This window comes from Tamandua tetradactyla, chromosome 22 (genome assembly GCF_023851605.1).
Source record: "Tamandua tetradactyla isolate mTamTet1 chromosome 22, mTamTet1.pri, whole genome shotgun sequence".
Classification (NCBI taxonomy): Eukaryota; Metazoa; Chordata; class Mammalia; order Pilosa; family Myrmecophagidae; genus Tamandua; species Tamandua tetradactyla.
In genome coordinates, this window is record NC_135348.1 from 46,845,739 (window position 1) to 46,871,849 (window position 26,111).

Here is a 26,111-nt window from a genome sequence, read left to right on the forward strand (position 1 = left end):
CTTGCTTCCAACGACTTTTTCTTTATCTGTCTCGACTTCTGCCTGCAAAGGACTCTGGTATGGGATTAAGACCCACCTGAGTAATAGGATTTAGACCCATGCTTCTTATCCAGAGTCACCTCATCAAACCGCCTGGCTTACGATGGGTTCACACCCAAAGGAATGGATTGGGCTTAAGAACATGCTTTTTGGGTACATAGGCTCCAGAGCACCACATAGCGTTCTCAGAGAGGAAGTTTGGTTCTCGGAAACGAACGTGGTGACATTTTGAACACCTGCTTGAGTGTGGTGAGCTGCGTGGCTGTGTGACAGGGTGAGCTGGCTTCCAAACCTCCCACTTCATCCCTTCCCCTTCTCCTTCCTGGGAGGTAGGGCGGCTGCGCCCGTGCAGCACCGCGGAGAGCAGAAGGGCGGCTGGGCCCGTGCAGCACCGCGGAGAGCAGAAGGGCGGCTGGGCCCGTGCAGCACCGCGGAGAGCAGAAGGGCGGCTGCGCCCGTGCAGCACCGCAGAGAGCAGAAGGAGATCAAAGACACTTCTAGGGCACTGAGGGATTTACGTAACATTTGAGGATAAACACATGAACTTCAAAAAGCGACTCAGCTGAGAACTGTTTTTCCCCTTTGACTTTGGTGTGCAGTGTGCTGTCTGTGCATCCTGCCTGAATGAGCCGGGTGGGGGGCGAGCGGAGAGTGGGGAGCTGTTATTGCACATGCAGACTTGAGTGGGGGGAGTGTAACTAATCTTTCCATCCTTCCTCGGCCGTTTTGCTCTTGCCGTTTTGCTTTGCGTTTGATGGTGGTTCTGGTTAAGTTTGGGCGTGTCCAGGCAGGGGCACATAGGGAGAAGAAAATCAAGAAATGAGTGTCGTAACAGTGACACTCCCGAGATTATGTTGGCCTACAGAAATTATACGCAGGTAAATGTGTATGTCACCCATATATGTACAAAACAGAATTTAGAATTTGTTGTAAAACCCTACTGGAATCAGGTACTAGACTATTTGTTTTTAAAATCAGTTGTCATTTTTCTGTTTTTGTGACATAGGATGACAGTGACGTAGAATGGAAATTTGCTCGTTCAAAACTTTGGTTGTCCTATTTTGATGATGGGAAAACATTGCCTCCACCCTTCAGTCTGGTTCCCAGTCCAAAATCATGTGTTTACTTCATCATGCGGCTCGTTAACTTTTCCAAGTGCAGAAGGAGAAGGCTGCAGAAGGACGCGGAGACGGGAATGAGTAACTCAAAGTCTAGGGTAGGTATTGAAAACTTACCAAGACCGTAAAATAGATATTTTGTCTCTTTTTTCCTTGTCTTTTGCTGTTTGTTCAGTAAGTTGTATGTGTGAACTTAGGTGTTGAAGGTAACTGTCCATCCATTTCCTGGACTGACAGCTTCGCTGTAGTGCTTCAGGAAGTCACTTGGTCCATGCCTGGCTTTCGGTCAGAACTTCATGTAGACGGCCAGATTAAGAACAAGCAGACACACGGACACGACCTCTTTTAACTGCCTAAAAGTTAAAACAGGAAAGTTATTGTTAGAAGACACTTTGTTTTTATGTGTTCCATGATTTTCACCTGTTATTCTGAAGTTAGTTTTAACTTCAAATTTTCCCCTTGGTATGTTTATATAGTTCACTGCCACCATATACCTCTTATTTGTGGGAACTCTTTATTAGGCTAAATAATCTTTTTCCCTGTAATTTCATAAAACATGTACAGTCCTTAGGGTATCATCAGCTATTAAACATCAATACCCCTTTATATAATAAGGAACAGTGTGTCCGTGAGTTGCCCCCGTGGAGTCGTACTTTACTTTAACAGAGAAAACGAGTTTCTTGATGGTACTTTAACATCAGAAACTGACTTTCCAGGGCTAGGATGGGTATAGGAGACAGGATATGGAGTGAGGCAGACAGGAGCACATTTTGGGGGACAAAATATAATTTTTGCCTCGTGTTGCGTAAATGCAGCATGCCCTGTGACTGCGGGGAATGACCCGTGCACCGTGCCCTACCCGAGATGCCGTGCTCTCTCCATCCAGCAGAGACCTTCCTAAACAGAGTAGACTTTTTTATCTCCACTGAATCTGGGTGAGAAAGACAAGATTTCTGCAATTGAATTCCTGGCTTCTTTTTTAAATAGATGTATTTCCAGGATTTATGATGCCCTGGCTTCTTGGTCTCTAAGAAAGTAGCCTCTGAGCTTGTTTCTGATCTGGAGGTGGGCTCGTAAAGCTGGGGGGCTGCAAGGCAGCGGTCGGCTGAGACTTAGAGTGATACTTCATGTGTCCAGCGCGGAAAGCCTGGGCATGACTCCTGGGTCAGAGTTCTGACTCTGATGACCTCCCTCCCAGGCCGGCACAGGGGCAGGGAGCAGCTGGCACTTAGGGTGGCCTGCGCTGCCCGCGTGGCAGCCTGGCTGGAGGGACGAGCTTCACCCGGAGGGAATGCCAGCAAAGGAAGGAAAGGTCCTGAGTGCCCAGACACCTCATTTCTGGTTCAACACTGCCATTTTTTATTTTGCTTTTTAAATGGTGAATGGAGCTAAGTCTCTTTACTCTCATTTATAGGCACGCTCCATATATTGACTTTACTAAAAAAAAAAAGATTGGTAGGAATTATATTTTTGTGGTTTCCCTTGTTGGAGGGAAGGAGGTGCCTTATAGAGTCTTCTCTGCCCACCGTCAGGGTCAGGTAGCAGCAGGGCACTGGCCCCCAGCCGGGAAGGCAGTTCTCGTAGCCAGGGTTTTCTCCCGACACAGCTGGTGGGGGCCTGGCTAACAGGCCACCTCGTTCCTAGCGTCCCACACCTCCCCAGGTCGTAAGGGTGGGAAGTTGGAGGGGTCAGGCAGAGTGTGAAAAGGGCCTTCGCCTCTGAACCCCGCTCAGTGGTGGCGGGCGGCGGCTCGGCGAGATGCAGGGGTGCCACCTGGGGCGAGAGCGGGGCCCAGGGTGCGCCTCGCCCCGGCAGCCGCCCACTCGGAAGTCACTCTTAGCAAGGACATAGAGAGGAGAGTAGAAAACCAAACTCTTTAGCCGAGTTCTCCCCACAGTTGTGACCTGGCTTAGTATAAGGCGAGATGACCGCTGGGAAGGTGTGTTCCTTCGAGGAACCTTTTAGGGCTGTAGAATCCCAGCTGATGCCCTGGACCGGGGGCAGGTGCCTGCTCATGTCCAGGAGAGCGACGTGGGGCCGGGGACGGATGGAGCACAGCGCGGAGCGTGGGCTCTGCGGGGTCACGAGTGCGCTTTGTTCAATGGGAGCATGTTACCTTTCGAAAATATTTAAATCCCTTATAAAACTCAACTTCCATAGAGTGTTCCAAGGAAATGTTGACTCTCAAAATGTTGTCAGGGAAAATCAAGTCAATTGTACGTTTGATTTCCAAATGAATGTATTCTAATTTACTAGGTCAATTGTATTTTTTCCTAGTTAAACCTCTTCACTCAGTCTAACTCAAGAGTTTTTGAATCACACAGTTTTAACAGCATTCTCAATCAGCCGACACGTTATCAGGTAAGCAGTCATTAGACGTATCTCTTTAGAGCTGTGTAGTTCCATCTCTGTTTGTGTTTGTGTCTAAGTGTGTTTTCTGTGATAGTGAGTACAGTTATCTTCTTCAAATGTTCTCTGAGGACAGTTTAGAAGTCAGTATTTTAATTGAATTAGTATTTTAATTGAAGGAGACTTTAGAAATGAGAGTCCAAGCCCTTCAGTTTTCTTAGTTGAAGAAGAGTTCCTTTTATATTTTGAAAGCAAAGTGTTGTTAGAATTTCCAAAGAACCTTGAGTTCTAAACTGTGGGAGATTTGGTATATTAAGATTTTTTTTTTAAAAAAAAAAAAGCTCTCACAGTGGATTATATGAAAACCTGATACATTTCTCCAGGTTTTTCTTTCAGGGGATCCATTTTCCAAATGTGTCATTAGGCTATTACATTTCTTTCATCAGTACTACTTTAAAATATCTTCTACATTTTGATATTGGGTGTCACTTTTAAAGTATTCTCTAACTTTGAAGAGGTGATAGTCTTATTTTCAGAGCGTCTGACTGATCAGTGTGATTACCCAGGGCTCAGATTATCGTGCGTGCAAGTTCACAAGAGTGAGGACCAAAGGGTTCGTAAGTCACAGTGTATCGGCAGTGCCAGCTAACTGGTAGGGTCCTTTCCATATGGTCTTCTTGGAAACAGAAAATTCTGAAAGATTGCTTGGCTCACTGCCCAGCACACTGAGTGCCAAAGCCTTACTTTTAAATTATATGGTTGTATTTTATTTAACCAATCTTCTATTGATGGAAATAGAGAATACTGCCAATATTTGTTTATTATCAGAAATGGTGCAATAAGTGCCCTTGTATACATGACATTTCAAATTTGTGCAAATATATAAAATTGTCTGGTTAAAGTATAAGCACATTTTCAATTTTTTAGCTATTATCAAATTGATTTCAACAGTGCTTGTACCAGTTTACACTCTCACAGTAAATATATGAGAATGCCCATGTCCTCCCTAATTTATCAACAGTATGTTGCCAAGAGGTGTGTTTCCTTGCCAAGTAGATAGAAATGTATCACAACATAGTTTTACTTTTCACTTCTTTGTCATAAATGAACTTGATCATCTTTTTACATTTAATGTTTTGTATAATTAGGACCAGATTTATGTTTACTTTTCTTGGTAGGATTTTTGTTATTGATTAAGAGGAATTTCTTATATTTTAAAAAATTAGTGCTTTGGGATATAAGTTAATTATTTTCCCAGTTTGTTATGTATCATTTTACTATTTGTTGTTCTTTTTTCCTCACCCAGAACTTTTTGAGTTTTCTGTAGTCACATTTATAAATTATGGTTTCAGGTTTTGTGTTATATTTAGGAAAATCTTCCCCCCAAATGAAATGATTTTTTTTAAGTTTTTACCCATATTTTCTTTAGTACTTTCCTGGCCTCACTTTGTATGTGAAAATGTTTGACACATCTAGAATGTATTTGGGTGTAAGATGTGGTATGGGGATCCAAATTTTTCTTTGCAGATGACTGAATGGTTGGGCACACTGAGTAATCTATCTTTCTGATTGATTTGAAAAACCGTTATTATAATTTACTAAATTTCTCTATTTAGATTTATTTCTAGGCTTTCAGTATCTGTTTCATTGATCTATCCCATTTGGAATCACGTTATTTTAATTATTATAGATATAATGCATGCAAATATATATATACAAACAGCAATAATGTATATCTTTTTTTTTTTTTTTTTTTTTTTAAAGGAAGGAAGGATGGAAGGAAGGGAAACATCTAGGAAGGGAAGGAAAGACAGAGAAGGAAGGAAGGGAGGAAGAAAGGGAAACATCTTTAAACATTTTCTTATTTTTTATTATATTTTGTTTGTTCGTTTGTTTTTTTTTTACATGGGCAGGGGCCGGGAATCGAACCGGGGTCCTCCGGCATGGCAGGCAAGCACTCTTGCCCGCTGAGCCACCGCGGCCCGCCCAATAATGTATATCTTGATCAGCTGTAAACTTGTTTCTATGAACTTCTTAAGTATTATTTATTTTCCTACTGTACGGAGAGCACTATTCCATCGTCTCCTTGCATGGAACGTAGAAATGTTTGAGTCCTGTCTGGTTGTTTTCCTTGTATAGTTGAACTGAAGTTTTGGTCTGAATATTCAAAATCATTTTTGTTTAACTTTTAAATCCAAGAACCTGCTTTTGAGTGTTCTATCGGCTGATCTTTATCCGTTTTTCTTGGGACCGTGTTCTCATTCAATCTATGCATTCAAATCTGCTTTTACTTCTCAATAATGATTTTATTGAATTATACCTTGAAATATTTTTCTGTTCCAGTATTTTGTCCTCCTTCAAGGACACTAATTAGGTGTTTATTGAAGCTTCTTTGCATGTCTTTCATAGTTATCATTTTTTTCTCCACTCCTTTAGAAATTTCTATCCTTTCCTGCTTTTTGGCTCATTTTTATGATATTGTGTTTTAGGCCTATCTGTTCTAGTCCTATCTGTTCTCACCCTCACTTGTGCTGCTTCTCATTTACTTTCCATTTCTGTGATGGTTTTATTTTTTTCTTCCACCTCTTCTGTGCTGCTAATGTTTCATTTCCTTCTTTTGGCTCATCATATCGTCTCTGACCTCTAGTGTTTCTGCTTTTGATTTTATTTCAGAGACCTGACTAAGATATATATATGGCATTACGGATTCTCATTTCTTGTGTAACATTTTTTTGCTACGTGTTCTTTATTTCCTATTTATTTTATCCTTCCTTTTTCTTAGGCTATCTTAATATAGAACTTGTGTGGGTTCCTTATGGATTTGTACTCAATTTTCAGTGAAGTAAACTCTTCTGGCTGCTTACAGGTGGTTGGAGTGGGTTTGGAAGTTGCAGAGGCCACATTCCCGGCTAATAGGAGTTTTATTTGGGTACAGGATCGCATATATGAGTTAACTTATCCTTGTCAAAGCCCAGCACAGGGGTGCTGCCCACAAGGCCGAGTCTCCCTCCTCGTGGTACAGAGATCTCTGACAAATGTGACTCCTCTTCACATCTCTCTGCCAACCCTGCGTTCCAGGTTTCTGTAGACTTTGTAGGAAACAAGCACAGAGAAGTCACCAGCCATGGTTTTCTGCCCTTAGCATTTTCCCATAGCCCTGTTTGGCTCTCTTAGGTAATGTGGCCAAGAGTGACAGACAGATGGCTCCAAGTTTCATTCGAGTTAGTGTTTTTGTTTCTGATTCTCCTTGTTGCTTTTGAGTAATTTAGGAGAAATGAAGAAGTTCCTAACTTCACTGTCAAATTCAAACTTCCCGTTGGCTGGAAATCATTATGCTTCTGTAGGAGATGATCATTGCTAAATGCCTACAGACTCCAGAATTCTGGGGATTTTTCTATTTTTCTGCTTGTAAGTCATGGGCATTTCATATTTTCTAAGAATTCCCTGTACCTGTCAGGTAATCTGCCACAGGTATAGACTGATTTGGTGGCTCCCAAAAGTGATAGTAGAAAGAGGGGTACTCTAATAAAAAATAATTTCATTCAGCAATACAAACTCCATACAAAACTTCATATTGAATTCTTGATTATATTCAGATAAATTCTCTTTATTATGACTCCATGGGTAATAACAACTATTGTTTAGTTGTCATGGATTTTTGTTTCATGAGGTATGATGAGCACTTATCTTAAAAACTTTTGACAACTTAGTCTGCTAACTGGAAATTAGTTGTTTACTTGAATTCTAATTGTGCTGTGACAACTCAGAACATTTTTAGAGCAGTTTTTTGGGAATTAGTCTTATTATTCATATGTAAGTCATGTGTACAAAACTCTGTTTTACTGTTTACTAGTTACTGGACTCAACTAATTATCCACTTTGTTAAAAAAACTCAATAGCATATGACTTTACATGCTTTGGAAAATAATCACATCCACTTTCAGAAAACACACCACCATCACCAACCTGGCCAGCATCTGACATATTTTACATCCAAATGAGTGTTTCTCCTTCAAATCAATTATTTCAAAGACAAAGATTCAAGTGTGCCTCAACAGACAAAGAGAGGAAGAGTTTTTAAATTGCTTTGATTAATAGCAGTGCTATTTTATGTTAACATTAAATATTAATTGTGTGCTGAGGCAATTCTTCTACATGTAAAGAATATTTTGAAAAACTGTTTTGTGGAAGAGGAGAACATTTAGACTTGAAGGGATGGCTATGATTTAATTTTGCTTGTTTTAGCAATATTTTATTTATAGCTGTGTTAGTTTGGGGTATTGTTTTTTTTTTTGCATGGGCAGGCACCGGGAATTGAACCCGGGTCTCTGGCATGGCAGGTGGGAACTCCACCACTGAGCCACTGTGGCCCGCCCAAACTGGGTTATTTATTTATCTATTTTTGCAATAGTTAGTATGATTATTTCAAGCTAAAAGTACTCAAACATGCTAAGGTAACCTTAAAAAGTAGGATTGTGTGATAAGGCTCTGCAGAAGCTGTGGGGCAGGTTCTTGGGTCTCGCTCTCTGGCATCTCTCACGACCTCCCTGCTTCATCAGCGTCCTTCCACCTGGGACCGCCGGTGGCCAAGTGGTGTGGACAGGCCTCGGTCCATCTGGTGGTTCCTGGCCCAGTCCACAGGCACCCACCATAGTTGGTTGGTTTTGCTGGAAGTACATGGGGGTTTTTCTCAGAAGGGAGCAGCGTGGCGTATTCAGGACATCCCCTACCATGCATGGCCTTAGGCTGGGAGGACACACAGCTGTGTCCATGGCTTTGAGGGTCTCTCACCTGGAATGCACGGGCGGTACGAGGTGTCAGGGGAAATAAAGAAAAAGGTAAACAACACTCCCATAACCCTGTGATGTGTCTCACTGTGCTATGTGGTATAGTTGAAATTGATATTAAATGGTATGGACACTCAAGGAAACCCAGAAGAGAGGAATTTTTGAAAGCCAACCAAGTAGGAGAAGCAAATTTATTCTCGGTTGCTCCAAAGAGTAGAAATTGGATCGGTGGTTACAAGGCACCGTGAAATCGATTTTGGCTCCAAAGAAATTGTTTTATAACAGCTACACCGTTGTCCAAAAATAGATTAAACCAGCTGTCTGGAAAAAGTTGCAAGCTCTTAACCACAAAGCTCTTATAAACTCTGTTTGTGCAGAGGCTGTGCAGTGTTAATCTGTCAGGGAGTCTCACAATGAGGGGTATGAAAATATGAAAAATGCAGCAACTTCCAACATCCCTTCTCTCTCTAAATTCTCCTCTATACTTCTCAGTTCTTCGTGTCTGTTTATTACCTCATATTCACACTTTATAGATTGCTAAAATTCATATTATAAAGCTACTGATGGCAGTAAAATCTGTCTTCTCTGTGGGATTAAATGGGAAAACAGATGTAAAAGTACCTGATAGAGTGCTTAAATTTGAATTAGTAAAAAGATAAGCAGGTGAGAGAAAATATTCACTCCCTTTGGGAAGAAAAGGCATACCTGGATATCCAGTCGCATCTTCCCCCCAGTTCCCGAACAGTCTTGCTGGAGGGTAGAGAAATGAACTTGGATTTGTTCTCGAGAGAAGATGTTTGGGTAATCACCGCCTCTGTCCTCACCTGGCTACCACTCAGTTCCGGTCTTGGAACCTCTCTCTAGGCTTTCTGCATCCTGGACATGGAGGACCTGTGGTCTGCCGAGTTCGAGTGTCCTTAAGGAGTGATTCACAGGCTCACCCCTGGAAATCCGGGCAATCCCTGCAGGGTTCTGGAGTGTGGAAGTTAATCTGTAGACTTCCATTGTATCTGCTAGTAACTTGACCATAAGGGAAAAAAAGATGAAACTGTTATCAGTTAATTTAATTTCTGTTTCTGGCTTTGATTGAAAAATCAGCTATACATTTAGTTGAAGGTGTTATTGTAAAGGATCCTTTACTTGTTGCATATGAGTGGTTGTAACCATCAGTGCCATTATTAAGATTGATTAATCAAGATTTGCTCTGCCCAAGCATAAATATAGTTGATTTATTAACTATGAAACCTACGATTTCATTTACGCGCGTTATCTCTTTTATAAGATAGGTCCTCATACTTCCACTGTACAGATTGAGACAGTGAGGTTACACAGCTGTAGATCCTGGAGTCCCAGCTGTACCGGGTCATTTGTCCCGCAGCCTGTGTTCTTACCTGCTCTGCATTACTGCCTCGGATGCCAGGACGTGCTGCTGAGAGAAGGGGCCTGGCTGGCTTGCCCTGTCTGAGCTGCGCATCGTTTTGGAATTCACATGAATTATTCTTCCAAAGTGAAATTAAAGTGGACAATTACCAGGTAGTGTCAAGTCTGAGGAAACTGGGTTCAGTCCCCCAGCAGGTTTCATGTCTGTAGCGAGGCTCAGCCTTGGGGACCATGTGCATTTAAGCTGTAAATGTTCAGGGGAAAATTTTTGTGCGATACATAGCAAGCTTAAAATACATCACATTTTGACGGGAAAATGTTAGGCCTGTATCCACAATTTTCCCTGCAAGTTAAAGATGCAACAGACATGCATGTGCCTTCTCTTTCCCCCTTCAGTAAGAGAATTTGCTCTGAGTGCCAAGGTGTTTCTGGGGAAGAGGAACTCTTACACGAGCTTTAAAATATATATATTTTTCCTATCATCTTCCCCTCTAGTGGAAATGTAAATTATTTTCCTCATTCACTCTTTCTAAGCATGCTTTTGCATAATGTTAATAAGTTTAGAGAGTTTATACTAGGAAATACGGGTGATGGTATCTTAAAACCTTCTCTTTACAGATAATTCTAAGAGCAGCTCATCTCACATGCGGGGAGCAGTGCTCCTATGTGGAGTCATGTATTTAACCTGCACAGCGGTTTAGGAGCTCGGTTTTCTTAACCCCATTTTGTAGATGAGGAAATGGAAGCTGAGAGAGCTTAAGTAACCGAAGTCCACTCAGCCAGGAAATAAAGGCCTGTGTGTGACTCTAAAACCCATTCTGCCTTACTATAGTTTCTACAAAGTTTTATTTCAGGTAATTTTGGGATTTCCAAGTAAAACCTTTCTGTGTGGTTCTGAATAATTTTTTTAGGCTCTTAGTTTTATTCTCAGTTTCTTTACCAGCTGAATCGTTGACAGCTTCATGATTGAAGGGCTGTTGCTGCTGGAAAGGGGGAGTAACACCAGGCTAGGGAGGCACATTGTATTGAAAACCTGCTGTATAAGAATATTTTAACAGTTTTTATCTTATGATATTTATAATTTATTATATTTAAAATTAACTATGAACTATTTCGAACACAGAAAATATACATATCCTAGTGGACATTTATGCAACTGCCGCCTTAATTTAATAAATGCTAACATTTTGCCATATTGATTCTGGATCTTCTTATTAAAAAATAAAACAATATTGGTACAACTGAAACACCTCTACTCTATTCCACTAACCTTCCTCCCTCCCCAGAGATCCCTAAAATCTTGACGTTTGTGTGTTCTCCCCATGTATATACTTTCATATATTTATTATATACTATTCATAATAATATATACCAGTTTTATGTGATTTTGAGATACACAAATATGCTATGGCATGTATCTTTCTGCTTTTTTTTCACTTTATGCTTTTGAGAATTATATATATTGATAAATGTGTAGTTGGATTTTCATTTTAACTGCTGAATAATATTCCATTGTATAAATAAGCTATTGTTGTTTGTTCATTCCACATTGATGACTATTTAGCTCATTTTCCATTTTTGACTAATATAAACAATGAACAGCCTAGTAAATTTCCCCATCTGCACATTTGTAAGAATCTTTCTGGGTTGTGTGCTGGGAAGTGGTTACATCAGTTTATATTCCCAGCGGCAGAGTATAAAAGTTGAAAACATGGTCACAAGCACTTGGTATCATCAGATTTAAAAATTTTTGCCTGCTACCAAACAACGGGCTTCTGCTCTTCAAAAGTGTCGGCGTCACGAAAGGCCAGGAGAGATTGAAGACCCCCCTTCTTTCAGCTGCCCGTAGCCTTTCTGAGTGGCTGCCTTGGGCCCCCTTCCCTGGGCTCTGGGCGAGGAGGACTCCCTCCCTCCCTTGCACGGTAGGAGAGAACAGCCCCTCCCCAGAGGACGCGGCCGCCATGCCTCAGGGATTCTCCTGGTGGTGGGGAGGTGGCCAGTGGTTGGTCAGTTCTTATCTGCTGATTATCGGTAAACCCTGGAGAGTGGTGGCAAGTTTAGACTGTGGGGTACTTAGCACTTTGTCCTCAGTTTCGGCCCATCAGCAATTCCAGAACCACAGTACCTGGCACAGAATTAGAGCTCAGTCAGTATTTGGTGAATGAATGAATGGGGCCAGGCCAAGGTCCCACCAACTGCAAGCCTCGACGGGGTCTGGATTCCACATAACAAAGCATGTCTTACATTTTACTGTGAGTGGACTCTTTCTTTTTGGTAGCATGGGCTCCTTCTTGACCCATTAGTCTCTGAAACAAATAGATAGTTGAAACATCCTAGACTCCTCTCTTCTGCTTGACCTTGGCATCTAATAGGTCATTTAGGTTCATAATTTCTGTTTCCCAAATGGTGAGGAATAGTTTCCATTCTTACTGCCTGCATTTTGTTCAGGTCTTTTTTCCATCCCTTTATTATGCTTTCACTGTAACATTTGATACATGCTTAGGAGTGTGTGTGTGACATGTAATGAGTTGGGAAGCATGCTCACATGCACACTTATGAAAGCACCACCTCAGAAGGAGAACATTCCCTACCCAGGGCCTACTCTTCATCCTTCTCCTCATCCGAGCCCCTCCCTGCCTCCCCGAAGAGATAATCTCTACCCTTGTGCTGGTTTGAAAACATGTATGTTCCCTAGAAAAGTCATGTCTTAATCAAAATCCCATTTCATAAAGGCAGAATAATCCCTATTCAATACTGTATGTTTGAAACTGTAATCAGATCATCTCCCTGGAGAGGTGATTTAATCAAGAGTGGTTGTTAAACTGGATTAGGTGAAGACATGTCTCCACTCATTTGGGTGGGTCTTGAGAAGTTTCTGGAGTCCTATGAAATAGGAAACATTTTGGAGAATGAGAGTGATTCACAGAGAGCAGAGCAGAATGACATAACCACAGAAGCAGAGTCCACCAGCCAGCGACCTTTAGAGATGAAGAAGAAAAATACCTCCCGGGGAGCTTCGTGGAGGGAAGCCAGGAGAGAAAGCTAACAGATGACGCTGTGATTGCCATGTGTCCTTCCAGCCGAGAGAGAAGCCCTGACTGTTCGCCATGTGCCTTCTCACTTGAGAGAGAAACCCAGAACTTCGTCAGCCTTCTTGAACCAAGGTATCTTTCCTTGGATGCCTTTGATTGGACATTTCTATAGACTTGTTTTAATTGGGACATTTTCTCGGCCTTAGAACTGTAAACTAGCAACTCATTAAATTCCTTCCATTTCTGGTATATTGTATTCCGGCAGCTAGCAAACTAGAATAGCCCTGAACTTTGGGTTTCTCATCCTCTTCTTTTCAAACTGAGTTTTATTACGTGTATAGATATTCCTAAATAATGTATTGTATAGATTTTCTTGTTATTGGGCTTTATAAAAATAGTATCATACTTTAGGAAGTGTTCTGCAACTTGAATTTTTCATTGATATTATCCTTCTAAGACCCATCCGTGCTGCGGGGCAGGGCTCAGGATCTTCACTGATGAGCACCTGGCGTCACCCGCGGGAGGTCCCAGGACTGATTTGTCTGTCTGCCCATTGAAACTTGCTTGGAATATTTTCCAGTTTTGCTACTGTGGACAGGTGTGCTGTAAACATTCTGGTTATGTCTCTTAGCCCATGTGTGTAAAAGGTTCTCTAGACTGTACTAAAGAGTGAGCTTTCTCGATGGAAGAGCATGCAAACGTTCAGCTTTGAAAGGTAATGCTGGTTTGTTCTCAAAGTGGTTCCCTCTGTTTACACTTAGGCCGGTCAGGAATAAAAGTCCCCATTGCTCTCCATCCTTTCTAATACTTGGCATTATTGGACTTATTTTCTTCCCCTTTTAGTAGATGCAAAATTGTTTCAGTAGATGCAAAATTGTTTCACCTTATAGTCATAATTTGCATTTGCCCAAGAAAAGAGTTTGAGATTGTTTCATGTGTTTGTTGCCTATTCATGTTACCATTTTTGTGAAATGCCTATTTGTCTTTTGCCCATTTTCCCACTATTTTTCTTTTAGTTTTTCTTATTGCATTGAAGTTCATTAAGTATTTTTAGAACCAAATCCTTTGTTGCTTCTAAGTATTTCTGATATTTTTTGCTAGTATGTGGCTCACATTTTCACTTTTGTATGGTATCTTTAGAAAGAAAAGTTTAAATTGTAATGAAGTTGAATTTACCAGTCTTTTTTTATTCTAATTAATTTTTTTCTCATTTAAAAACTATCCAGTTATACCCTGAATTTACAAATATTTTTTTCTATACTTTATTTTAAAAGAATTAAAAGCTTTGCCTTTTGTGTGTATAGTGTGAAGTAAGTTGACAGTTATCCTGTAAAAGTATTTATTTAGATTGAAAATATTCACTATACATATGGCTAAGAGAGGAAAGTATGCAATATTACAAAATATGTGGTATTTAGAAAACATAAAATTTAATACATAAATTAATTAGAATAGATAAAATGTTTAAGAGAAAGATACTGGAATATATCAAAATAGCAACAGGGCTTTTCTTTGGGTAGTAGAATTAAAGATGATTTTGTTTATTTCTTTGGTTCTTTTCTATAGTTTACAAATTATCTTTATTGAGCATACACTCAAATTAACAAAAACCCAGAAATTTTAAAAGGTAATTTCTATAGGTTATAATGTAGTGAGTTAAGGTATTTCAGAGAAAAACCATAAGTTGAAATCATAACACCTTAAATTCTTCCATTCCTGAGGCAAAAAAATATGTTAGTGCATTGTGCAGTGAGCCTCAGTAGGAGGTAAAAAATGCTTAAGTTTTGAAACCTGGGTGATTCTTACCTAAATTGGTAAATAAAATGTCTCTTTCCTGAGTTATTTGCTTTACAGGTGTGTAAGACTCGTGGAGAATAGGATGCAGGTTGCTTATATATATCATTATTAATATAACATTTCTTTTTGCCCAACAGCAGATTATGAAAAGACTTATAAAGCGGTATGTTTTGAAAGCACAAGTAGACAAAGAAAATGATGAAGTTAATGAAGGTAAGCAGCTCCAATTTGAGAAACTTACTAACTTTGTGAGTTTGGAAACTGTATTGAAGCCTCCTGTGAAAACCCAGGCTACGGTTAGGGTCCCGTCCGGGCTGACAGGTGACTCCTCCCATTTCTAAACTTCCCTCCTTTCTGAGAAACAGCTCTTTAAAATGTCAATCAGAGGAAATTTAGCTCTGCTTGGATACCCTGATTTTTTTTTCATTTTAAATTCAAATGTAATTACATATCCAAAATATTCCATGGAACATACTTACACTAAAAAACATTTTTAAAAAAAAACATGCTATTCACATTTAATTGTATACCCCAAATATTGCACGGGTCATGCTTATAAGAAAACATTATTTAGTGGTCATCCGAAATTCAAGCTTAGCTGGGCACCCTGAAATTTTATTTGCTAAATCAGACAACCCTAAGCCGTGGCATCTTCATTCCCAAAGTCGCATGGATCCCCAACTGTCCCAGCACAGTAGCTGCCAACACAGTCCATTCCTGCCCAGCTCTGGGGGCACAGCCCCATCTCCAGATTTCACCCCTTGCTCCCTCTGCCCAGCTGGGGAGGACAGCGCCAGGTGAGGGGAGGACACTCAGGGGCAGGGGTGGGCAGGGAAGGCTGCTCAGTCCGGGCTCCGGACGCCCAGCTCCCTCCAGTAGAGGGCTGGGGGCAAGGGGGGGAGGGACCCAGGCTGGGGTGGCCTTGCTTCTGAGCAGAGTTTCCTGCAAGAGCCACTCCATATCCCTCAGAGAAGCAACGGCAGGCCCCGTCTGCAAGGGGAGACAGAAAGTCTCTGAAAAGGACAGGCCACCTCAGTGTGTCCTGCTGGTCAATGGAAGGGCCTCAGGCCCCAGGTGAAGCGCCTGAGTGGGCACTGAGCTGTGTGGTCCCTCCTTAAGACAGTTCGTCCGACTAGCTTTGCTCTCCTCCGAAGACCCAGTTCAGGATGGCATCTGAAGACCTGATTCTTAAGATGTAAAGACAGCCATCTTCTGAGAGCTCAGAACCCTTGTTTCAGCAGGTAGCCGGCAGTGACAGTCCTAGCTCTGCGATCTCACGTTCGTGTTCACATTTTTCTGGTGATTTGGTAAAAATAATGGCCAACTCAAAAGGGACTCCCCACCTCTTCATGGGAGCTGCTGCTTTGCTATCTAGAAACCTTTTTCTCCTTGGCTCCTTACTAAGTGTGCCTCCGTTTCAAGCATATTCTGGGCAGGGCACCTGTCTGAACTGTAAAGAATTCTCATCAAAGACTAGGGCAGCCCAAGAACAGGCCCAGGATTGAAAAGAAACCCACCGGGAGACATAAATTGGCATAATAATTGAAATGAGCTTCTGACACCCATGAAATAGTGCTATGTCTATCTTTACGGGTACCAGAAGAAAAAGCAGAACAAAATACAGCGTATTAAGTAAAATGCTTTCAAGCCATTACTTGATTAATGTAAGGAATCTCTTACAAATCTGAGTTAATCCAACGGTATGTGTTTGTGGAAAAGAAATCTATGAATGTGTGATTGAGAACGAGTAGCAATTCCATTGTGGTGACCGATAAACGCCTCCAGGAGACAGGGCTGGAGAGGTTGTGATGTAGAGAGCAGAGCCTGGTGGGTTTTACTGCAGCTCCCAGAGCAGCCGACTGGAGAACTGGCCTTCCCAGAGCCGGACACGCCTCTGCAAGGTGCATGCCCCAAGGAGGAAACAGAGTCGACGAGAAATTTGCAGTTTTGACCAAAGTTCTAATTATAAGAAAGTAGATCAGGTAGTTTAATCTCCCCATTTAATAAATGGAGACACAGATCTACAGAGGTTGAGTAAGTTGTGATTTCTGGAGTGGTAGATTAAATGCAGTACTTAGTTGCCGTCTGCCATAACTCGAGAACGAGAAAGAATGGAAATGAACGGTGCAAGAGGCCTGCAGGCTGATGGCCCGAGTGTGAAACCGAGTGCAGTGATAATCCTTCCGTCCCACCCGAGGCTGGAATCGACGTTCCAGATTAGATCACTTTATTTCCTCTGTGTTGCCATGCGCACACGGAAGAACCTTTTTTTTTTCGCCGAAAAAAAAGTCTACAAATGTGTTTTGTGTGCTCTTGAGGAAGAGTTGAAATTCTTTAAAATAAAAAGATCTGCACTTTCATGTACTGGAAGAATATAGAAAGTATACTTAAAAGCATTTAAAAAACAGGAAATACTGTCAAAGATATATTTCACATGCTATTCTATAAAAACATGTTAAGCCAATGTATCAGTGACTTGATGAACCATTTCTTGGATGAAGGTAAATTTCCGCCCCAGTGTTCAGCCTTGAAGGTCAGTGGGTGTCTGCACTGCATTCATTTGCAAGAGAATTCAGTTTATAGTTGCAATGTGCAGCTGCTCAGAATGCGGCCTGACTGGGCTGTGGCAGCAGCAGTGTTTTATCATCCAGATTGTGTTCTTCTCTCAGAGAGCATGGAATCGACATCTTGCCAGTGACACTGCACCTGGCCCTCGGTCCCCCCTGCTGGCCACTCCTTCTGCACAGGTGTGCGGGGCCGGCCACCCTAAGCTGCTTGTTCCTGGACCCTGTGCCGTGGTGCCTTCCCTCATGAGCACCCTAGACTTTCCCCTTCTCGTCCCTTCCTGAACAACTTAACGTAACATTGACTTCCTCCATGTTACTTAGTGTCGGTCACGAAACAGACTGATTCATCCATAAATTTCAGCTTTGCCAGGTCGCCTTCCACCCTGGGAATGGGGTACGCCATGCAGACATTAGCCTTTATGCTGGGGGAATATGAGAGATTTCCTGCAGGAAGGAAGGGGTTACTCTGGTTTCAGGGCAATTGTCAGAGAAATTACCCTGTCATAAGACAATACTTGAAGCCATTTTAAAATATTAATAGCTGGACTATTTCTAACTTCTTGAAATGTTAATTTTTTAAAAGAAGGTATTTCCTTAACATCTTCAAGGAAAAAATCTGAGTGTAGCAACATTTAAGTCTTTATGAAGCAAATGTATTCATTTGTATGAATTTCTCATTGTTCTTTGCAAAATTCAAAGGGCAAATTACTAAGTATATACATATATATATGTTTTTTTTTATACAAACTGTAGGTGAATTAAAGGAAATCAAGCAAGATATTTCCAGCCTTCGTTATGAACTTTTGGAGGACAAGAGCCACGCCACTGAGGAGTTAGCTATCCTGATTCACAAACTCAGCGAGAAGCTGAGTCCCAGCGTGCTGAGATGTGAATGACGCAGTACTCTGGAATTTGGCTTTGACCATAGCACAAATGTGGGCAATAATAATTTCTCAGTATGAAATACTTGAACACTTATGATGTCCATTTTTAGTATTAACTACCTATATCCTGTGAATCTTTAAAAGTTAGGTCTTAATGATTGTACTGTTTATCACATGAAAAATGGTCGTCATTTTTAACTGTCTGCCTTGACATTACAAACAATAACCTATCATTGTATTTATAGGTCCAATATTACTATACTACTGACATTTTTGTCCATTGTAGAATAATCTTTACGCATTTGCACTACCTGTTTGTCTCCAAGAGACTGTAAGCTCCTTGGGGGAAGGGACCATGTCTCATTCATCTTTGTATCTCCAGCATCTAGTACAGTGCCTGGTATACAGTAGGTGCTCAATAAATGTTGCTGAAACCAACTGACCTGAACTGCCAACAAAATATGGATATAAATATAAGGCCATCACCATGTAGCATACCTTCCTTTGTCCAAATGCTGAAAAGATGTGTTTTTTTTTTCAATAGAAATTGAAGAAATTTTATAATGGCTATGCCTTAGTGAGATTTTCTTAGAATTCTTTGGCATCGCTGATAATCATAAACCCGTTGAGCCCCGAGTGAAGTGTTTTAATAATTAAATGAGTTAATAGAAAATATACTTACATATTTAAGTTTCATAATCTTGTTCAAAACAACACATTAAAGATTTTCTGAAGAATATTGTTTGCTTTCTGTTCTAGATTTTCTCTTTTTTTAGTACTGTGACTTTGGGTGGAGAATTTTTTAAAAGTTGGGAGCTATGCAAGGTTGATATTTTATTTTAACCTAATTTATGCCTTAGATTTTTAAAAATGTTTTATTGTGAAAACATACATACAACATAAAATTTCCCATTTTAACCACTTTCAAGTATACAATTCAATGGTATTAATTAGACTCACAATGTTGTACTATCCTTGCCACCAGCCCATGAAAAGTTTTAGATACACTGTCGACAAGTGACTTCCTGTCGTGTCCCATTAGCCCCTCTCTGAATTTCTGAGGGTATGCTTGTTGGGGTATGTAGGACAGAGCACGGTTGTCTTCCTGGAAAGGTGGGTCCACGTACCACCGCGTTTTATTTCCCTTTGAGGCATCTCCTGTTACTGCTGCTCACAATGACTGAGGTCGTTCATCCCACCAAAGCATTTCAATTCCGCTTTCTGCACAGAGTGGACTTTTATGTATTTGACGTATCACATAACTGAACCCAACTCTGATCAGAGCCACGCCATGACTTTAATAGGGAAGGGGAGATGGGCCGGGAAGATCCCCCATCTCTTCACGGACTCTAAAACACTCAAAGTATTTTTTAACCAGCTTGGTTTAAATTTCTCACATAGTTGTGCTTAGCGTCCTGATTCTCCTGAGTCTGGTACCATTATATCGTACCTAGACGACTATGAATTGTGATCATAGCTCAAAGATTGTTTTATGTCCTAAAAACCAATTAAGTACATAATGCTATAAAACCATTACCATCAATCACAGAGGGAAGCTTTACAGACATGATAAAAATAAACATCAAATGCAATTACTTAAAGCTTTTTAGGTTTTATCTTAATTTCTACTTTTGGTGAGTTAAAACAATTAAATTAAGCAAAAGATTCTATACATCTTTTGCTACCAATTGTGTATTTCATTTGCTTTTGTGCTATGCTAATAATATTTTGTTTGGAACATTTTTCAAACCATGTATTTTATGGTTAAACATTTTGTCATGTCTTAGAACTTAATAAAATACTGAATTTTCCCACTGTTACATGTTTCTATACATCTCTATTAAGAGAGCAAAGATAAGGACTTTCTGTAATAGACAGGACTTGTAGTTTATAGCATTGTCCAGTTTCTCGAGGTGGGAGTTTTTGCTTATTAGCTAGGGAACACAATATCTAGTAATCTTTCTAATGGTGGCTGGGAAAATTCTGAAGGAGAAAAGTGGCAAGTTCAGTTGTGGACGTTCTGCCTAGGATTCTCGCAGTCTGGAAGTGAGACAAGCGGTGAAGGTAAAGCTCACGGCGTCTAAGGCCATGTGTGTACATCCTTTCTTGGGGGGTGCACCCCTCTTCCAACTCTGGAGCTCTTAGTGTAGGTTGTTTTCCTTTCTTTACTATGCTTGTATGAAACAGCCGTGCTCTCAATATTTGTCTTTGTCCCTCCTCATAGTTCCTATTGGCAGTCAAGGAAGATGTGACGACGAGGGGTAGCGGGTTTGGTGGAAGCCCAGCCCGGACCCCTTTACCGAGCCGGACCCTGCACCCCCCGGATGCTGTGCGTGTTGGCACCTCAAAGCCCTTTCTCCAGAGAATCGCCCCAGTGGAGGGGGGCAGCGACCTTGCCCAGATGTTACTTCTCCACCATTCCATGCCCAATAACTGATTGACTGGGATGGGGAAAGAGGCAGGCCCTTTGTCTCAAGGTGAGGCCAAACTTTCGGTGCAGTTTCTGCTCCAGAGCGCCCCGAGGGTCAGGCTGAAGCCAGACTTCAGCTGGGACTGCATCCTTGCGTAGCTCCTACCCCTGCCTTGTCCTGTTCCCTCTTGCATTGCTCCTGAGAGCACTCCCTCCCTCAGCACATCCCTGCACCCACATCCCATCTTAGGCTTTGCTTCTAGGGGACATGCCCTAATCCCAAGACACCACATTTGGTAGCTTGGATCAAGGTGAGGCTTCGGCTGGGGAATGCTTGTCAGACTTAATGCTCCTTCTCAAGTGAACGGTAGCCCTGGTCCAGCAGGCTCTTGCCGCTGTCAGTCTTGTAACAGGCATGTTGGACTTTAAGGCAAAGCGTGAAGACGCTGGTGCTTGGTAGGACAACTGGGCAGAAGGGAGCGTTTTAAGAGGATCCAAAACAGCTTATCTAGAAAGAGTTGTTTAGGTCCCTTTCTTTCCTGTATCATCTCTTACCTGTTGACCTCCTTACTGTTCTCAGTTCATTTCTCAGTTACAGAGAAGATGAAGGAAAGGAAGCACACGCACATTGTTTCTTTTTTTTTTAAATTAACAGCAAACAAACAAAAACATTAACATATCATTCCATTCTACATATATAATCAGTAATTCTTAATATCGTCACATAGTTGCATATTCATCATCTCAGAATATTTGCATCAATTTAGGAAAAGAAAAAGACAACAGAAAAAAATAAAACGATAACAGAAAAAAAAAGATTAAACATACCACACCCCTTACCACACTGTTTCTTAAGCTTACTGTATTGAAAGCTCAGCGTTGTCTAAGTGCCTGCTGCATTAAATTTACTGAAGACACTTGACATTATGTTCACAATGTAGAGAAGCTCGGATTTATAGACCTAAAATAGGGAACAATATAAAATAAGATCTAGTATCTTCAAACAGTTCTGTGCACTATAAAAAGTTAGAAATCACATGAATATGTTGTGATTATTAAAATAAATTTGAGAACCATTTAAGAATAGCTCTTTTATGCAATCATGTCCAATATATTATTTCAAATCCCTAAGCCAAGTGAAAGCAGTTTTTGTAAATGAGAAGGGAAATTGTCTTACTGAGCAGGAGAACTGAAGCTACGTTGATTAATTGTGTGGCTGGATCTTAGTGACTTGTTCTTCCAAAACCGGTTTACGCCATCAGGGCTCCGGATGTCGGGGGTAGAAGCGTTTCAGGGTGTGATGCCCAAGGAGCAACCATGATCATGCTTTCCATTTCTCCCCTTAGTTTTTTAAAAAATAAATCTAAAATGGCTGTTTTTCTGCTTTTAAAAAAAGTAAGTTTCCACATTTTTACCAAGGGAGCACACTAGTGAAGGGCAATTTGTCTTCAGGACTCAGTCGCTCGGGAAACCACCGCTAGACGTATTTACGGTTTAACTTGAAGGCAATTTAAATGGCTTTGGTTCTTCATCATCAGTTGCTTAGTGGTTGCCCATAATGGCTGCTTGACCACCACAAGGTAAAAGGACGAGTTACCGAGGAGCATGATACTCCTGCAAACCGATCTGAAGGCCTGTGCTCTTCACCACATCTGAGATACAATCAATCATCTGCTGGTTTTTAGTACCTCAAAACATGTTTACAAAGGGAAAATATGGTGGCAATTTATTTATTTATTTAGAATAAAAACTCTTCATATCTGCTAGCGACTTAGTTGAGAAGTGTTTAAAAAATAATAGTTCGAACTTTTGTTAATCATTCAGAGACAAAACACAGCTTTTAAAATAATAAGTTACCTTTTTTTTGGATGCAGAATGAAAGAACTCTGAATATTTTATTTTGCAAGCTCTTTTTCTGTCAATTTTCAATGCCATGACATTTTTTCATTTCAATGCTTTAAAATAAATTTGATCTTCAAAATAAACTTTTTCTACATGATTAAAGTGAAATAAAGAGTGAGCTTTACTTGTTAAATGGAAACTATTCTTTACCAATTTGTTTTTATTGTAAATATTGTAGAGATTGTATAAAGTTGAATTTTATAATGCTACCTTAATTAGATAGCAATTTATTGTGAATTTTTTTCTTTAAAATTACCTTTCTATCATGTACAATGAAAAAACGACACACATTTTAAATCCCTAAGGGCTTTGTGCAATTATAGCACTGGATTAGAAAGCTTCTAAAGTCTTATCCATCCCTGGACTATGCATCATACTCCCCAAAGGTCATTAAAAAAAAAGAATTTCTGCCCACTTATCAGGTTTTCAACATTCTGATGGTTGGCTTGTTATTGCACATAAACAGCAATAATGATATCTGTACCATTTCCCTCAAATTGTTAACATAGTGCCAGGGAGGAGGGAAACAAGAAATACACAGTGGGAGGATTTAGTATCCACGGTTGTGACATAACCCTTTTTTGCAATCTTTGGGACAGTAGAATGCCTACTATGTTTAGTTTCTTACTCACTTGTTTATTGTAGTCACAGTGTTTTTTTACTAATGGGTATGAATTAGTAAAAAATTGTATAGAATTGTATAATTCTATACAATTATATTTTATCCTATCTCCTCTGTGGTTTCATGTTGCAATTTACTTCTAAAATTTATCACTAAAGTAATTTCTGTGGCATTTAAAATTGATATATATTGTTCCCAACTTGCTAAACAGCTATACTATCTTCATATATTGTTGCCTTCCTTAATATGGAGTTATTTTAGCCTCAAAAAAGAATTGTCTGGGATATACTAGAACTTAGGCAAAACTTTTTCAGATTATTCTTCTGCAAGAAATAATTTATCTTCCAAAAAGCACTCTTCTCAGGGTTTTAACTCTTCTTGTTTCACAATCATTTGTGAACTGAGCTCTCCCCTAATAGCCCACACGAGACAGAAAAGGAAGTGTACTTATCTACGTCCAAGGCAGAACGCTGTGAGCACTAAAGAAGGACCTACAGAAGTGAGCGAAGGGAATATCAGCTCTTAGGTCACGAAAGCCAGAGGTTCCCAAAGAGCCGTGTGCTGACCCCAGGGCGGGAGTGGGGAAGGCTGAGGCCAAGGGAGTTTGATATTTTGAAACTAAATAATACTAAGACTAACTTTATGTTTTCACTGGGCTTGCATTTGCACTGTGCAGGCATTGCAGGCAATAGTGCTGGTGCCTGAATGGGAGCAGGGACTCTAAGCTATACAGTACTAACAGCCATTAGAGTCATCATGCCACACACTGGTAGGAAACAAAAAAAAAAGGCTCATATAAAAATGTCCTTTGTGGAAAAAAGATTTATTTTGCCTGGAAACTAAATTTTCTGTAGCACATAATCTAACACTACTTGTCTGGATAGCTCATTTAAACAATCAAAACACAGGGAGACCAGATAGCTTAATGTAATGCCTGGATACATCCTAGAGTATATTAAACAGATAATCAAAAAATATTGACAAAATACCTTGAGGGCTGGGATAAAAAATATGGAACTATTAAACTTTATCACTGGAGAAACCCCTGATACTGTGTTAGATTGTAGGGATACCCCAATCAATAGACCAAACCCTTGATCCTGAGGCTTCCTCTTGTGAAGCTTATGTAGGTAGCGGAAAAGCTTAACCTACCTATAAGTGTGTCTAAGAGTTACCTCCAGAGGACCTCTTGTTGCTCAGATGTGACCCCTCTCTTTCTAAGCCGAACTCTGTAAGTGAAATCATTGCCCTCCCTCCTACATGGACCTGACATCCAAGGGTGAAAGTCTCCCTGGCGGCATGGGAGAGGACTCCCAGGGATGGCCCTGGCGCCATCAGATATATAATGCCATCCTGACCAACAGGGGAAAAGAAGTGTAACAAATGAGGTATCAGTAGCTGAGAGAGTTCAAATAGAGTCGAGAGGCTACTCTGGAGGTCACTCTTATGCAAACTTCAATGAGACATTACTACCTATCATAACTTGCCAACCCCAACCAAAACCATTCCAGCCAAGCCTAAAGAACACCTAGAGCATTATATAAGATTCTACAAAGGTTCCATGCACTAGGGTAACTTTCCAGAAACTTACAACCTCCAGATGGGTCCCTAGACAAGATAAGTCTTGAAACCTAGAGGGCCCAGCGTCTCCAGAACATCAGCTAGTTCCATCTCACTACCCCATATTACTGATAGCCCCTTCCAACATGAAAAAGTTAGAATAGGCATAATCCAAATACCCCTAAAGAATGAGAGAAAGATCAAAGGTGATGGTAGAGTTATACAGAGAAGGTTGTGTTTAACAAATGAGGATGATCACTGAATCCTTATATTGATATTTCTTTTAGTCTTAGTACCTTAGAGCAGCTGGAAGTAAACGCCAAAAATTGTGGAATTGTAACCCACACCAGATTGTGAAATCTGTTCTACAACTAATCGTTGCAATGTGCTTTGAAATTTATTGCTTTTTTGTATATTGATTATATTTCACAAAAAAGAAAAAAAGTCGATTGTGATGGTAAAAATATTTGTCCCTCCAGTGTTCTGGAGCAGCTAGAAGGAAAAATCTGAGATGATGATATGGTAGCCCATGACAGACTCTGGGATCTGTCTACTTGTTGAACAGTGCTTTGAAAACTACTGCTTTTTCTTTCTTTGCTTTGTATATATGTTATATTATACAATAAAAAAGTAAACAAAAAAGTCCTTTGTGAAGGAATAATTGTTTATTGTAAATATCAACTCGAGTATATATTTTTAAATTGTGATGATATGGAAGGTATGCATAAAGGACTTCTGCTGAATACCAAAGTACATTGACATTATTTGATTTGCTACCTGAGCTTGCTCCTCTTTCACTGAATACTATGTGAAACGACATCTGCCAGACAAATTGTGATTCTTCAGACTTGGGTATTTGGCATACATCTCATGAATTCAAGAAGGGAGCCTATCAGTTCAAGGAAAACAAACATGTTGGCTATGCTTAAAATTCAGATTTTCAAGTACTAATTGGAAATTTGGAAAATCTGTATCCATCATTTGATTTTGACAGCTTTCTAATACTGCAAGACTTTCTGATGAGACCTGCGGTGATATTAACAAATTGGATTTTTGATATTGAATAAAGAAGCCACATTCTACACTGCAACTGACACTTTAAAAAACCTACTACTTGTTGGATTTGGGTAAAATTTTCTTCGTATACTTCAACAAAAACAATTTCTAGCAATAGATTGAGTGCAGAAGCAGAATTGGGATTCCGACTGTCTTCTGTTAAGGCAGATAGTAAAATAGATTTGCAAACAGTAGCACTTTTTAAAACTTCTTAATTTTAGAAAATATCTTTTTAATTCAACTACGTTATTTGTGTAATGGGATTTTATTGTGTTTTTAGTAAATTTAGTTTTTGAAATTTTAGTTCTAATTTCTAAAATGGCAAATATCAGAAACTCACATAACCAAAGCTCTCCGTGGTCCTCAACTCAAGAGTTTTCTAAAGGGGTTAAGGCTAAGAGCTGGGGCACGGCTGGAAATTAACGGCTGTGCAGGTGGAGCCTGACTCTCGCGGGGATCCGTTCCCGTGTCAGATGCAACGGGTCGGAATCCATGCTGGCCTCGCCCCAGGAGCGGTCCCACTCCGACAGCCGGGACTGCGCAGCTAGGAGGCGTTCCCTGTCTCCATGGAAACCGCCCTCGCGGTCTCCAGGACCCGCCTCACGTTC

At 40.5% G+C, this 26,111-nt stretch overlaps 1 protein-coding gene and 1 long non-coding RNA gene across 3 annotated transcripts in view; one reads left to right on the plus strand and one right to left on the minus strand.

Annotated features, from left to right (window-relative positions):
* The window catches only part of TRPC3 (transient receptor potential cation channel subfamily C member 3), a 53,807-nt gene extending 34,048 nt beyond the window's left edge, over positions 1–19,759 (plus strand). The window contains exons 8-11 of one of the 2 annotated variants that reach the window (XM_077140155.1): positions 1,046–1,255; positions 3,435–3,518; positions 14,640–14,715; positions 17,823–19,759. In XM_077140155.1, the coding sequence (XP_076996270.1) occupies positions 1,046–1,255; positions 3,435–3,518; positions 14,640–14,715; positions 17,823–17,965 (513 nt within the window). In that variant the 3' untranslated portion in view covers positions 17,966–19,759. The remainder of the gene's footprint in view (positions 1–1,045; positions 1,256–3,434; positions 3,519–14,639; positions 14,716–17,822) is intronic. The other variant, XM_077140156.1, reaches the window with a different exon arrangement.
* Positions 1,069–26,103, minus strand: LOC143666375 (uncharacterized). Its single transcript, XR_013167570.1, has 3 exons — positions 25,844–26,103; positions 21,225–21,324; positions 1,069–1,510 (listed from the first exon to the last, which is right to left on the minus strand). It is a non-coding gene; the product is annotated as an uncharacterized LOC143666375 (long non-coding RNA).
* Positions 26,104–26,111: the final 8 nt, after the last annotated feature.